General features: G+C 50.3%; 1 protein-coding gene across 1 annotated transcript; it reads left to right on the top strand.

Moving 5' to 3' along the window:
- The first annotated feature begins 248 nt into the window (after positions 1-248).
- On the top strand, positions 249-12,708 carry CRTAP (cartilage associated protein). Its single transcript, XM_087824892.1, has 7 exons — positions 249-719; positions 4,256-4,405; positions 5,872-6,043; positions 6,556-6,684; positions 8,154-8,299; positions 9,165-9,248; positions 10,663-12,708. Exons 1-7 carry the CDS (start codon positions 249-251, stop codon positions 10,714-10,716), a joined length of 1,206 nt encoding a protein of 401 aa, XP_087681018.1. The 3' UTR covers positions 10,717-12,708.

The following is a 12,708-nucleotide window of genomic DNA, read 5'->3' as shown; positions in this document are numbered from 1 at the left end:
AAGCCAGTGGAGCCCCAGCACGCGCTGGGCAGTAGGGACCTGAGGGCAGCGCGCCCTTCGCAGGGCACCCTCCCCACGCGGGCAGCTCCCGGGACCCTCCGTCCGGGCGGGGAGGGGCGGGCGGACGGGGCGGGCCGGAGGCCGCGTCCCGCCTCCCGAGCCTTCCGTCGGCCGCGGCGCGCCGTCCCCCGTCCTTCCTTCCTTCCTTCCCTCCCAGCTCCTCTCCTTTCTTCCTTCCGCCCGGCGCGATGGGGCCGGGGCGCGGGGCGGCCGCGGCGCTGCTGGCGCTGCTGTGCGCGGGGTGCGCGCCGCGCCCGGGGCGCGCCCAGTACGAGCGCTACAGCTTCCGCAGCTTCCCGCGGGACGAGCTGATGCCGCTCGAGTCGGCCTACCGGCACGCCCTGGACCAGTACAGCGGCGAGCACTGGGCGGAAAGCGTGGGCTACCTGGAGATCAGCCTGCGGCTGCACCGCCTGCTGCGCGACAGCGAGGCCTTCTGCCACCGCAACTGCAGCGCGGCGCCGCAGCCCGAGCCCGCCGCCGGCCTCGCGCGCTACCCCGAGCTGCGCCTCTTCGGAGGCCTGCTGCGCCGAGCGCACTGCCTCAAGCGCTGCAAGCAGGGCCTGCCAGCCTTCCGCCAGTCGCAGCCCAGCCGCGAGGTGCTGGCCGAGTTCCAGCGCCGCGAGCCGTACAAGTTCCTGCAGTTCGCCTACTTCAAGGCAAGTGCGCCCCGCCCCGTCCCCGCCCACCCAGGCTCAGGCCCCGCCCTCGGCTCAGGCCCCGCCCTCGGCTCAGGCCCCGCCCTCGGCTCAGGCCCCTCCCAGACTCCGGCCCCGCCCTAGGCTCAGGCCCCGCCCCCGGCTCAGGCCCCGCCCCCTTCTGGACCCGGCTGTCTTCAAACCCAGCCCTGGCAAAGGACACCTCCAAATCCTGCCCCCCTCCTTCACCTTAGAGATGAAAATACTGCCCCTGGCGGCAGTGAATACGTGCATCGAGCATCCAGCGCCTGTTCCGGGAAGACAGGCTCCTCTTTTCGGCACATGCCGTTAAAATCCCTTTTTCTCAAGTGAGTGGTGACTTTCAGTCACCGAGCGGGAGGGGACCCGAGGAGCTGCCTCGCGCCTTCTAAGGGGAGGGGATGGAGGCCAGGAGAGGGCGGGCTCGTGGGGAGCACCCCCCCACCCCCCCACCCCCCCACGCCCGCCGGGAGGAGCGGAGCTCGGCGCCCTCGCTGCGCGTCTCTCCTCTGCAACGCGACCGAAGGCGGGCGTCTTCCTCCTTTCTGCGGCCGCGTTGATTCCGCCTGTGATTGCTGGATAAAAATAGCCACAAATTACGGTTCTCTGCCCTCGGAGTCCTTACTCCGCGGACCCGCAAGTTTTAAGAATGGGCTGAAGTCCCCGTTACTGGGTAAAGAGGCCTTAACTTGGCAGGTCTCCGCCGGGTGTTGCCAGGAGAGCCCTCCCTCTCCAGGCCCAGACTCCGCTTGATCTACTTGAAAACGATTTTTAAAACAGTACCTTGCATTTATTCTAAGGACTGCAAAGTCAGAGGCATGGCATTTGCCACACTCTGGAGGTAGAAGCTGGGTGTTTTGTTTTGTGTAACTTTGCTTTGAGCCTTTGGCCTGCCAGATCTGTTTTTCGTGTTTCCCCCGAAACAGCCACCAGTGTGTTTCATTCATATGAGCAATAAAATAGCACAAAACCCCAAATAGAAGAAAGGCTGGGTTATTTGATGGTTGGGCACAGTTTTATATAGCATATCAGTTTTGCGACTATTTGTCCTGGCAATAAAAAAAGTTTTAAAATGGAACCAGGGATAAGATTAATAAATTTCCAGGACACTGAAAAATGATGGCTGGCTCATACCAGCAGTTTTTTTAAGCTAAAAATGACTTGTTTAATTTTCTTTCTTCTTTGTATAGCTTTTGGCAGAACCAAAACTGAATCACATATTCAAGGGGGAAACACTTTATTTTTAAGACTTGAGAATAGTGAAAGCTCGGATTTCTTTAATATATACACGAATTATGTGATGTAGGGAGGAGGGAAGAACATTTTGCTCAATGTGACCCTAAGGCCTGGGTTTTCTCCTTCATGGCATCCTCAAAGGTTAGGAAGTTCATAGCTTCTCTTCAAAACCCCTTAGCAATCTTGTAACAGTCACTTACTTAAAAGTCGGTAAAATATCATCTGTCTTAGTATTTTGAGGTCTCTTATAGGGTAGAAAAACATTAAGAATTTTATTAATAATATTATGAATCTTCATTACTTCAGCTGAAAATCACAGAAAGTGATTTTAGGTGGTGATATTGTATGTTATTGTTTTTTTCTTAATGATGTTTATATTTTCAAATTTTGTTTCTGGGGAGAGAGAAAACAATTGGGGACAGGCACATACATTCCACCTGACGCCTAAAGGCTGGAGATAGATGGCACTGCCTGCTGTGGCAGGATTTGGGTAGGTGCTCCTGTGCCGTCTGATTTGCAGGCCTCTGTTTCAGTGATTAAGGACAAATGCCTGATCTGAACACATGGAGAGGGATGGTGAGTTCCGACTGTCAGAGAGAGGTGAGGAGGTGTGGATGTGTGATCTTGCAGAGAAGGGGCCTCCCTCCTGATGTGTAGCCCTCAAGCCCACTGTAGATTTCATGTCACCAGCCTGCCTTAGGTTCATGTCACTCGCTCTGGGTTTTCTCTGTGGCTGCCATCTCCTTGAAATGCTCATCTTTCCCACAGGCCAAGGAAAACGTGAGCTCCAGTGCTTTATCCAGTCCTTAATGACTTTGACCTCTGAGCAGAGAGAGCTGGCCACCTCGCAGGCCTGGACGGACGGACTCTGTTCTTGCCAGACTAATAGCCCTGCCACCAACACTGAGTTAGGAGTGGCTTGTTGGGCAGGTAGCTGGGGTCCTCTCATGCAGGAGGCTGTCTCTCACCCACCTTCTCCAAAACCTGGCTGGGGTCTGTCTGAGGTTTAGCTGTCCAGATGTGGCTTCAGGTTCTCACTGGCAGAACCTGAGCTAAAGTGAATAAAATAAATCACCCTTTTCAGGAAGGGGTTGCATTTTGTAAACTCAAGTCCTAAGAGAGAGGCCTTAAAAATCCCACTGTGCGCCCCTCTTTCTAAGCGCTCTTCTGAGACTGAGAGACTCTAGTTTCATTGGCACATGCTTTAAAAGGGCTGCATTCAAACCTCCTCCCTTCCTTCCAGCTGCCAGGCTGGCCTTTTCCAGCCAGGGCTGTCTAGCTTCCTGCGCAACTCTTTCCAGCGCAGTCCCACTACCAGCCACTGACTGGCATTCTCCAAACACCACCACCCACCACTTCTCTATTGCGGGCACCGCCATTGTCTCTGAGTGACTTGGCTCCAACTCTGAGGGAATTTCGTACAGATATGTGCTATACCCTTTGATTCTGAGATATCCAAGTGTACCAAATATCTCTATTTTCTCTTTCTAAACCTAATTCCCTAATCCCTGCCTCCAAGTGTCCCTGCAGATTGGCTGGAGGAGACTCTGTGCATGGGTATGGGGGCCTCCCCTTCTCCCAACAGGTTGTGCCATGATTCCAGGGGAGGCCAGAGTCAGGACATCAATGTGGGGGCCCCTCTGGTTGTTGGTCACATGTCCATACAGGGGGGTGTCCATATCCCTGTCTTCCTGCCGTCTTGAGCCCCCTCCCCCCCAACACATCATTCCTCTCTGAAGATTTCTGCCCTCCTGGGCTCTGCCCACACGGGTGCCACACTGCACCCCAGGGCCACAGATCTTGCTTCTCCCGCAGATACCAGGGGGAACTTTTTTCAAGCCTAGGGGATTCCCTCTTCCTCCATTCTTCTCTCAGGCCAGCCACCTTCTGCCCGTAGCTCCTTCTCTGAGTTTCCTTCTCACACTTGCCAAGTTCTCTCCAGGGCACAGGGCTTTTGTCACATGAGTGATTTCTGCGTTCTGACCAGAAATTACCTCCATGAAGGTGGTCACTGCCTAATTGTGGAGAAAAAGGGAAAAAGTGAGGAAAATATGGATTAATTTTATGAAAATATTATGTAGTTATGATGTCATGTCCGAATCACTGACCCTGTGTCCTGCCTTGTCCCAAGTCTTGATGGGCCATGGAAGGCCCTGGCCCTCAGCTGGAAGCATTGTGTAGAAGCACTAAGTTACGGAAGGACCCAGCAGTCCTTCTTGTTTTGCAAAAATCACTGCTCACCATCCACTGAGTAGCTTTTCCCTTTCTCCTTTGTACTTTAGGCGAATAACCTTCCGAAAGCCATCGCAGCTGCTCACACCTTTCTGCTGAAGCATCCTGATGATGAAATGATGAAGAAAAACATGGCCTATTACAAGAGCTTGCCCGACGCCGAGGACTACATTAAAGACTTGGAAACCAAGTCATACGAGGTAGACGTGGAGTTTTACACGGTGGTCAGTGGTGACCTTTGATGACATTTGATGAATATCAAGACTATCATGACTTTTTAGCACACATTTGATCCATTTAAGAACGAGACTACATTCCATGATGCTTTTAAAGCCACCTTTTGAAAAATGCTACACCTTAGAAATACGGTCGTTTGGTTGTTCAGTTTTACGATGGTAGAATAAAGACATGCCTTGGAAATCAACCAAAAAATGACCAAAAACACAGAAAACAGAAATTTAAGTTTCCATTTCTGATGAAACTAGGAGGTATATTTTTAAACACACACACACGCATGTACACACACAGCATATATACGCATTAAGGCGGAAAGGAAGTAGAGAGGCTAGGAGGATGGCCTGGACCGGCAAGAAGCTACTTAAATCTATGCATCTGCAAAGAGGAATTCTGATGCGAACTAATGAGGACAGTGAGAGGAGGGAGAACCTAACCCCTCTGAGCACTTACTATTGTCTGGGCCTGTTGAAACAGCTCAGGCGCTGGGGACATGGGTACCCATGAAGGGTAGGGCAGGATTGAAAACAGAGGGATATGTTGTTGAACATACCCACGGGGAGCCAGGAGAGCCCAAGTTCTGACTACAGGCTTTCCTGTAGTGACCAGCCCGCCACTCACTTTTTCAGTAGCGATGACCCTGAAACACAGTGTGTGAAGTCCCTTTCCTGGGGCCCTTTAGTTTTCCAGGGGAGAATTCTCCGAGGCTGTCCTGGCCTCTCCAGGTTAGCAGGTTTGTGCGTGTAGCCAAGATCTCTACATGCTTATTTCTCGTGAAACCAGGCTGCTTCCTTAGCCCTCACTATTGCTCTTTTTCCCGATCTGGTCCACAATTAGCAGAAATTCCTTGACGTTTCCTCTGTCTGGCACATGGTTGCCCTTCCCAGTAACTGGTGCTGCACTGTTAGGGGACAGATGTTCAACACCTGCTCTCAAGCTTATGTCTTTTCCTTGATGCAATTTTTAAGATGAGCTTCATTGGGATATAATTTATTAAAATTTTAATTACAGATTTTAAATGTACGATTCTATGAGTTTGGACAAATATGTGCAGTCCTGTAACTACCACCATAATCATGATAGAAAATATTTTCTTTTCCCCTAAAGTGTTCCCTTTTGCCTTTGTCTTGACCCCTGGGGGGGCGGGGCTGCTCTGATTTCTTTCACTATAGTTTCCCTTTTGTCCTTGATTTGACCTTGATTTTATTATTAAGCACCCGCTACTTTTTGAATGCAATGAAATAAGCGTACCATTGCACACATGCTAGAGAAACTAGACAGAAGTGAGTCACTCACTGGCTTCCTACTTAGTTAAGGGTCAGCGTGGTTTCTTCAGAGTTAGAGCGGAGCCCTGTGGTGCCCGGTTTCTCCGGGAGGACAGGCCCCCTCCCGGCGCGTGCGGGAGTGTCATTAGCGTCTCCCTGCTTTCCAGAGCCTGTTCATCCGAGCTGTGCGGGCGTACAACGGGGAGAACTGGAGGACGTCCATCACCGACATGGAGCTGGCCCTTCCCGACTTCTTCAAGGCCTTTTACGAGTGTCTCGCCGCCTGCGAGGGCTCCAGGGAGATCAAGGACTTCAAGGATTTCTATCTCTCCATAGCAGGTTGGTGGAGGCTGGGTCCTAGACGTAGATGGGACGGTGGCCGGTGGCCTCTGGGGAACTTTGGCGCCTCCATGGGTCAGACTGGACTGGGCTTGGGGAGGAGCAGTGAGTGTGACGTTGGGGCACAGCCTGCAGGGCAGGATGACCCATCAGCCCTGCCCAATCCCGATCCCACAGGCTGCTGGAAAATGAAAATGGGCCACAGGAGCTCGTGCCTCACGTTACTCTAAGAGTGGAAACTTTTCAGCACACATAAAGGTAGAAGGAAGAGAATAAGGAGCCTCTGAGCAGCTGTCACTGAAGTAACTTTTGGGGAAAAAGTTGTCTGATTATGAAACAAGGCATGTTAATTTTTGAGAAACTTTGCATATTAATGATTTTAGTCCTTTATCATAAGTGTTGTAAATGTGTTACCTTCATCACTGATTATTTTTTACCTTTGGGAGGTGGGGCAGAAGCAGTATTAAGAAAGTAATGAGCGCGCGGCTCTGAAAGTGTGTGTGTTCTTTCAGATCATTACGTGGAAGTCCTGGAATGCAAACTACAGTGTGAAGAGAACCTCACTCCAGTTATAGGAGGCTACCCAGTGGAGAAGTTCGTGGCTACCATGTATCATTATTTGCAGTTTGCTTACTATAAGTGTAAGTAATCCTCTTCTAGGGGATCTTAGGCAAGGGACTTAATCCTTCTAAGACTCGGCTTCCCCCTCTGTGCAAGAGAGGTAATGACCTTACGTAGGGCTTTGAGAGAATTTGTCAAGGTCACAGCATCAGCCCCAGTGCCATCTTGGGTTCACAGTTTAAATATTTCCAGTTGGATGAAAACATAAGCTAGTGTTTCTATTGCATTGTCATGAGAATCTGGGCTGAGTCTTCACTGAGCTGGCCCCCTGGTGGACTTGGAAACATGGGGAAGAGTGGTTGGGGTCTAGCCTCTGAGCAGGTCTTGGTTCTGCGTGCACGAAGCCAGAACACGAGGGGTTTAGACGTATTCCAGGCAATTCCAGCCTCTGGCAGCTCCCTGACCCTCTGAAACCCTCCCGTGCTCTGAAAATTGCTCAGTGTATCAGGAACTACGGCAAAGGCTTAGAAACACTGGTAACTAAAACTTCCAGCTTTCTTTCCTGCTCCCCAGGAAATCTTTGCTTTTGGGGGTTATAGGTACACAGTAAGAGCAAAATTTTACATCTTGATATTGGCTTCCTTAAAGCCTGCCCTGACTTGAACTCCTCCTGGAACACCTACCGCACTAATTTCTTGAGGGCTAAGTGTTGTTAATTACACTGGAACCCTTTCCCAGCCCAGGGCCTTGTGAATACGTGGCCCAAAAAACCCTGGTTAGAAACTTGTCATGACCAGAAACAGCCACGGGGTGGCATGATTTACTCATGTCCACGCCTCGGTTATTCTGGTCAACCAGAGCTTTAGCCAAGGTAGTGTTCCTGGCTTGAAATTTGGGGCGGAATCTGCCAGAATAAATACCCAGGGGCTGGTGTCTCATCGCTTCTCCATGTCCTCTGCCCCTAAGGCAAATCCCAACCTCTGCAAAACTCCTAGGCTAATAATAAAGGTGCTGTCGTAGGTGGGGCAACTCTAAGGGAGGCCCGAGGGAACCTCACTTCCCGGAGATGAAAAGACCAGTGATTTCAAATCTCTTCCAGCCCGGAGAGGCCGCGGTCCTTTTGGGTTTTTCTAGGTTGGGTTTAGCTATAGGAGGGCCTGCTTGGGTCTGGGGATTGTGGTGGTATCCAAATGGGACCTAGGCCCTGGGGGACCGCAGTGGGGAAGCTCATTTGCTGAGCCCACCCTCTCTAACTCCCTCAGCGCCCCCCAACAGTCTAGGCCTTGGGGACCCAGCCTTCTCCGGTTCCAGGGATGTGAGACCAGCTTAGACCACCAGAGCCTGGGGTGGAATAGGCATCTGCCTAACAAGGAACTAACATGTTTCAAAGCTCAGGGCTGCCATGGAGACCCTGGCTGGGCAGGTCCCTGTCGCGGCTGATTCTGGCTGGTTGCGGGCTTTCGGGAGGAGGGCTGCCAGGAGGGGCTCAGGCACCAGCCTGGGCGGTGAGAGTGGTTGACACCCTGTTCCCCTTTCTCCCTGACCCCAGTGAGCGACCTGAAGAACGCAGCCCCCTGTGCGGTCAGCTACCTGCTCTTTGACCCCAACGACAAGGTCATGCAGCAGAACCTGGTGTATTACCAGTACCACAGGGACAAGTGGGGCCTGTCGGACGAGCATTTCCAGCCCAGACCGGTAGGTGCCAGCGTGCCGGGCACCACGGTTCCCCTGCCCCGCTTCATTCTCACTTTCGGGAGACGCTTTGCACCGGAAGAGAAGGGGTTATTTTGGAAATGGAAGGAAACTCACTTTTTTTCTGTTTCTTGTGTTTTAACATTTTACTGCTTTATTCTGATTTTTAAACCAGTAAAAATTCTACAGGTTTCAAACATTCCGGAAACATTTTTACTTAGAATGTGAAATTCCCTCACGGCTCCCTACTTTCTGTTTTCCCCCTGCCTTATAGCTGTACATCTAGTCAGCTATACAACCCATATTTATTTATTTTTATAGGAACAGGCTCACATTTTACATTACTGTTCTGCAGCTTTCTTTGTCTCCCTACCAGTTCATTGTGAATATTTTCTATGTCCCACTCATACACCTACTTTGTTGTTATTTTTGACAGCTTCATGGTGGGCTCGTTTATGGATGGACCATCATTTAATTCCCACAGTGGACAAACAGCTTCACGTGTGTTAGGGAACTCTATGGATTATATATGACATCCAAAATGATCTAAATGACCATGTTCTTAACTTCTACTTTCATTGGGATTTCTGTATGTGGTCTTGGTTTGCCATTCATACATCTTCCTTCACTCACACACACACACACTCTCACTCACTGGGACATAATTTAAAGACAGGAAAATTCACGCTTTGAAAGGGCACCAGTCACCGTTCTAGTATATTCACAGAGTTGGGCAACCATGACCACTCCCGAATTTTCAATATTTTCATCATCCCCAAAAGAAACCCCAGGCCCTGTTCCTCCCACCTCCCAGCTCTAACATGACAAGGCGGGTCCTGTAAACTGTCCTCTGTCTGTGTCTGAACAGGAGGCAGTTCAGTTCTTTAACGTGACTACTCTCCAGAAAGAGCTGTATGACTTCGCAAAGGAAAATATAACAGATGACGATGAGGTAAGTTTTCATGTTTAACACACGTCTGGCTAAGAGAAAATCTTACTCACATCTCTGCTAAGATCACTGCAAGGCGAGTCATCCCTGAAATAAGAAACAGAAGGGGCCCTTGAGAGGCACCGTGTCTGTGGGCGTTTTAATGGGAGTCAGGCCCTGGCCTGGGCAAGACGGCTTTCTAGGAACCCAGGCTGCAATGCCATCCAACTTTCTTTTTTTTAGGGGAAATTGGTGAGTTCTTTTTTTAATTTTTAATTTATTGATTGTAGAGTGAGAAAGAAACATCATTTTGTTGTTCCACTTATTGATGTATTTCTGCGTTGATTCTTGTATGTGCTCTGACCAGGGATCGAACCTACAACCTTGGTGTATCAGGATGAAGCTCTAACCAGCTGAGCTACCCAGCCAGGGCAAATTTTGTTATTCTTGATGCTATCTAAATGGAATTGTTTTCTTATTTTTATTTTTCCATCGTTTGTTGCTAGTATATAGAAATACAGTTGACTTTTGTATATTGAGACTGTAATCCTGCAAGTCACTCCAGCTTTCTGAATTTGTTTCCTCCTCTGTGACATGAGAGAGCTTTACTGAATCTTTGTTATAAAAATACCTAACAAAGTAGGAATAGACTGGGAGCTTCCTCAACCTGACAAAGGACATTACACACACACACACACACACACACACACACGCACACACAGCCAACAACATACTAAATGCTGAAACAATGCTTTCCTTTTAAGATTGGGAACGAGACAATGATGTCTGCTCTGTCCGTTTCTATTTGACATTGTGCTAGAGGTTTTAGCCAGCGCAGTGAGCAAAGAAAAATAAATAAAAGACATCCAGATGGAAAAAGAAGAACTACCACTATATCCATAGGAAACGTGATCTCACAGTGCTCTTTGCCAGGTTGAGGAAGCTCCCCTTCTATTCTTACTTTGTTGCGTATTTTTATCATGAAGATTCTGTAAAACACTCTCATGTTACAGAGGAGGAAACAAATTCAGAAAAGTAACTCAGGTCCTGGTCCTTGAAAAGCCCATGGACTGGTGATCAAGGCAGACAAGGACAGATCGCAGGTGTTCCTGTGGGGTAACTGCTAGTGGGAGGGGGCAGGGGTGTGGGGAGGGAGGCACAGGAGGAGAGGCGCTGACAGGGTCTCTCGGAGGGCGGCTGGATGCCCACTTCACACAGGCCACAGTGGGGCTGCAGAGCACTGGGCTGCAAGTTCACAAGGAGTGGAGCCAGGTCCCCTCTGCGGGAGAAGTCAGGTCCTCTGGGCCCAAGGGCTTGGGAGAAAGGCTGCTACGGCCCCAGCAGGCAGCTGGCAATGGCCTCTTGGAAACGGTCGCTGCTCACCGCACTTTAAAGCCAGGTGGCCCACTTAACGGAGGTGTCCTGTTGTCTCTTGCAGGGAGAGGTTGTGGAATACGTGGATGACCTCCTGGAGCTGGAGGAGACCAGCTAGTCCACAGGAGCCAAGGACACGTCCCCTCGAAGTTCAGGAAACACAGATTCTTGGTCTTCCTTTTCCCAACAGCCCAAGTTGTTGATACCTCAAAGCCTTCTCTTTACTCCGTAAAGTGAAAGGGAAGCCCCATCTCTCACTACATATAACACGTGAAAGGGAAGCCCCATCTCTCACTACATATAACACGGGGCGAGCCTGCCTTCCCCGTGACCACACCTGCCTCCCAGCTTCACACCTGCTTTCTCTGTGTTGACACCTGTCTTCCCCAGCTTCACACCGGCCTTCTTCATGTTCATACCTTCCAACCACTTTGGCTGGAAGGACAGTCTTCTATTTTTGCCCCCAGAAAAATCTATATTATTTTTTAATAAGAAAAATACTCCTAAAAGATGGTAATTGTGAAAACCTACTTTGACCTTTCTGCTCTTCCAGATTTTAGTCTTTTTTTATCCCCATGCCCTGATCCAGGAAAGCTGTTGGAAGAAGAAGGCTAAACTTCCCCACCTCCCGTGATGGTCTGCACATAGTCTGACCTGCACCGTTCGTGGCACCCATTGAGAAAGAAGTTGGTAACAGTGTACAGTACAGAGATGTGGCTTTTGCCCAACACTTTTGCATCTCCAGAGTCTGACAGTGGCTTGTTGATTCCAGTTGAGGACAATTCTCAATTATCAGTCTCTGAGCTGGAAATGGAAGAAAGCAGAGGGAGTCTAGTTTCATTTGCTCTTTCAATAAATATTTATTGAGCACCTACTATGTGTTAGGTATTGACCTGGCACTGGAGATACTGCACAAGATAAGAGTGGGAGGAAAACTCCTGCTCTTGGAGCCTATGTTCTCCAAGGAGAGACAGGCAACAAATAAACAAGAGTAAATATATGCAAGGTATCAAGGGTGATAATTGCTATGGAGAAACATAAAGCAGGGAAGGAGTTGAGGAAGCCTGGAGATGAGGCTGCAGTTTTAAATAGGGTGGTCGGGGAAGGCTTCACCGAGAAGGTGACGGCAGAGCAGAGACCTTAGGGAAGCAGCTCTCGAGGGAAAGCATTCCAGGCAGAGGGAACAGCATGTGCGGTGCTTTACAGTGAGAACAGGCTGTGGTCAGGGAACAGCAAGGAGGCCAAGGAGAGGAGCGGGCCAGGGGAAGAAGGGAAGAAGAGGCTGGAGCGGTGTAAGTATAGGGGATGGGGGAGAGGACAGGTGGCTGAGGGCCTTGTTGGCTGTGTCAGGCCTTTGGCTTCTCTGCTACATGAGGTGGAAGCCCCTGGAAGGTTTGAGCAGAGGAGTGCCCTGACCTGGGTGATAGTCATGGAAATGATGCTAAGTGGTCGATTGTGGATTTGTTTTAAAAGCAGGGCCAATTAGATTTACCGACAGATTGGATGTAGAGTGTAAGACAAAGAGGGGCTGACGGTGACCTCCAGAGAGACTTTGGAAGTTAGTGGGGTAGAGGGTCATAGGGCAGGACTACAAAGTAAGGGGGACCAGTGAGTGGATGCCCCGGCCCAGGATTCCCGAGTCCTGGAGGTGGTGCACCCAGCAGCTGTTCAACTCCCCAGAGCTCCTGGCTGCAGTTGACCTTCCCAGTGAGTGAGGAAATGCGAGGAGACCACCACAGGCACAGGGCTGGGCTGGGCTGGGCTGGGCTGGGCTGGGCTGGGCTGGGCTGGGCTGGGCGTCTGACTCACGCCACCTCTGTGGCCTGCAGAGCTCCCATTTGGTTTTCTTCTGTTGGTTCTGAGCCTGGGCAGAGCTTTTTGTGGGTGACATTTTTCTGCACAGGGTTGAGTGGTGGTGGTGGTGGTAGGGCCCTTGTCCACTCTCTGAACTTGGCCTCTTTTCACGGGGGATCAAAGAGCTCCTCCACCCCCATCCTAGCACTGTCCTCTGAGGAAGAAATGCTGGGGACAGGATGATCAACATTGTCAGCGCCTCCCTTTGATTGAAAGCTGTAAAACTGAGTTATTAAATTTTTTATTTCAAAGGAAA

The sequence above is a fragment of the Miniopterus natalensis genome, chromosome 15, assembly GCF_054644295.1.
Source record: "Miniopterus natalensis isolate mMinNat1 chromosome 15, mMinNat1.hap1, whole genome shotgun sequence".
Lineage (NCBI taxonomy): Eukaryota > Metazoa > Chordata > Mammalia > Chiroptera > Miniopteridae > Miniopterus > Miniopterus natalensis.
Note: the sequence above shows the minus strand (reverse complement) of the source record. Positions and strands in the feature narration are given on the sequence as shown.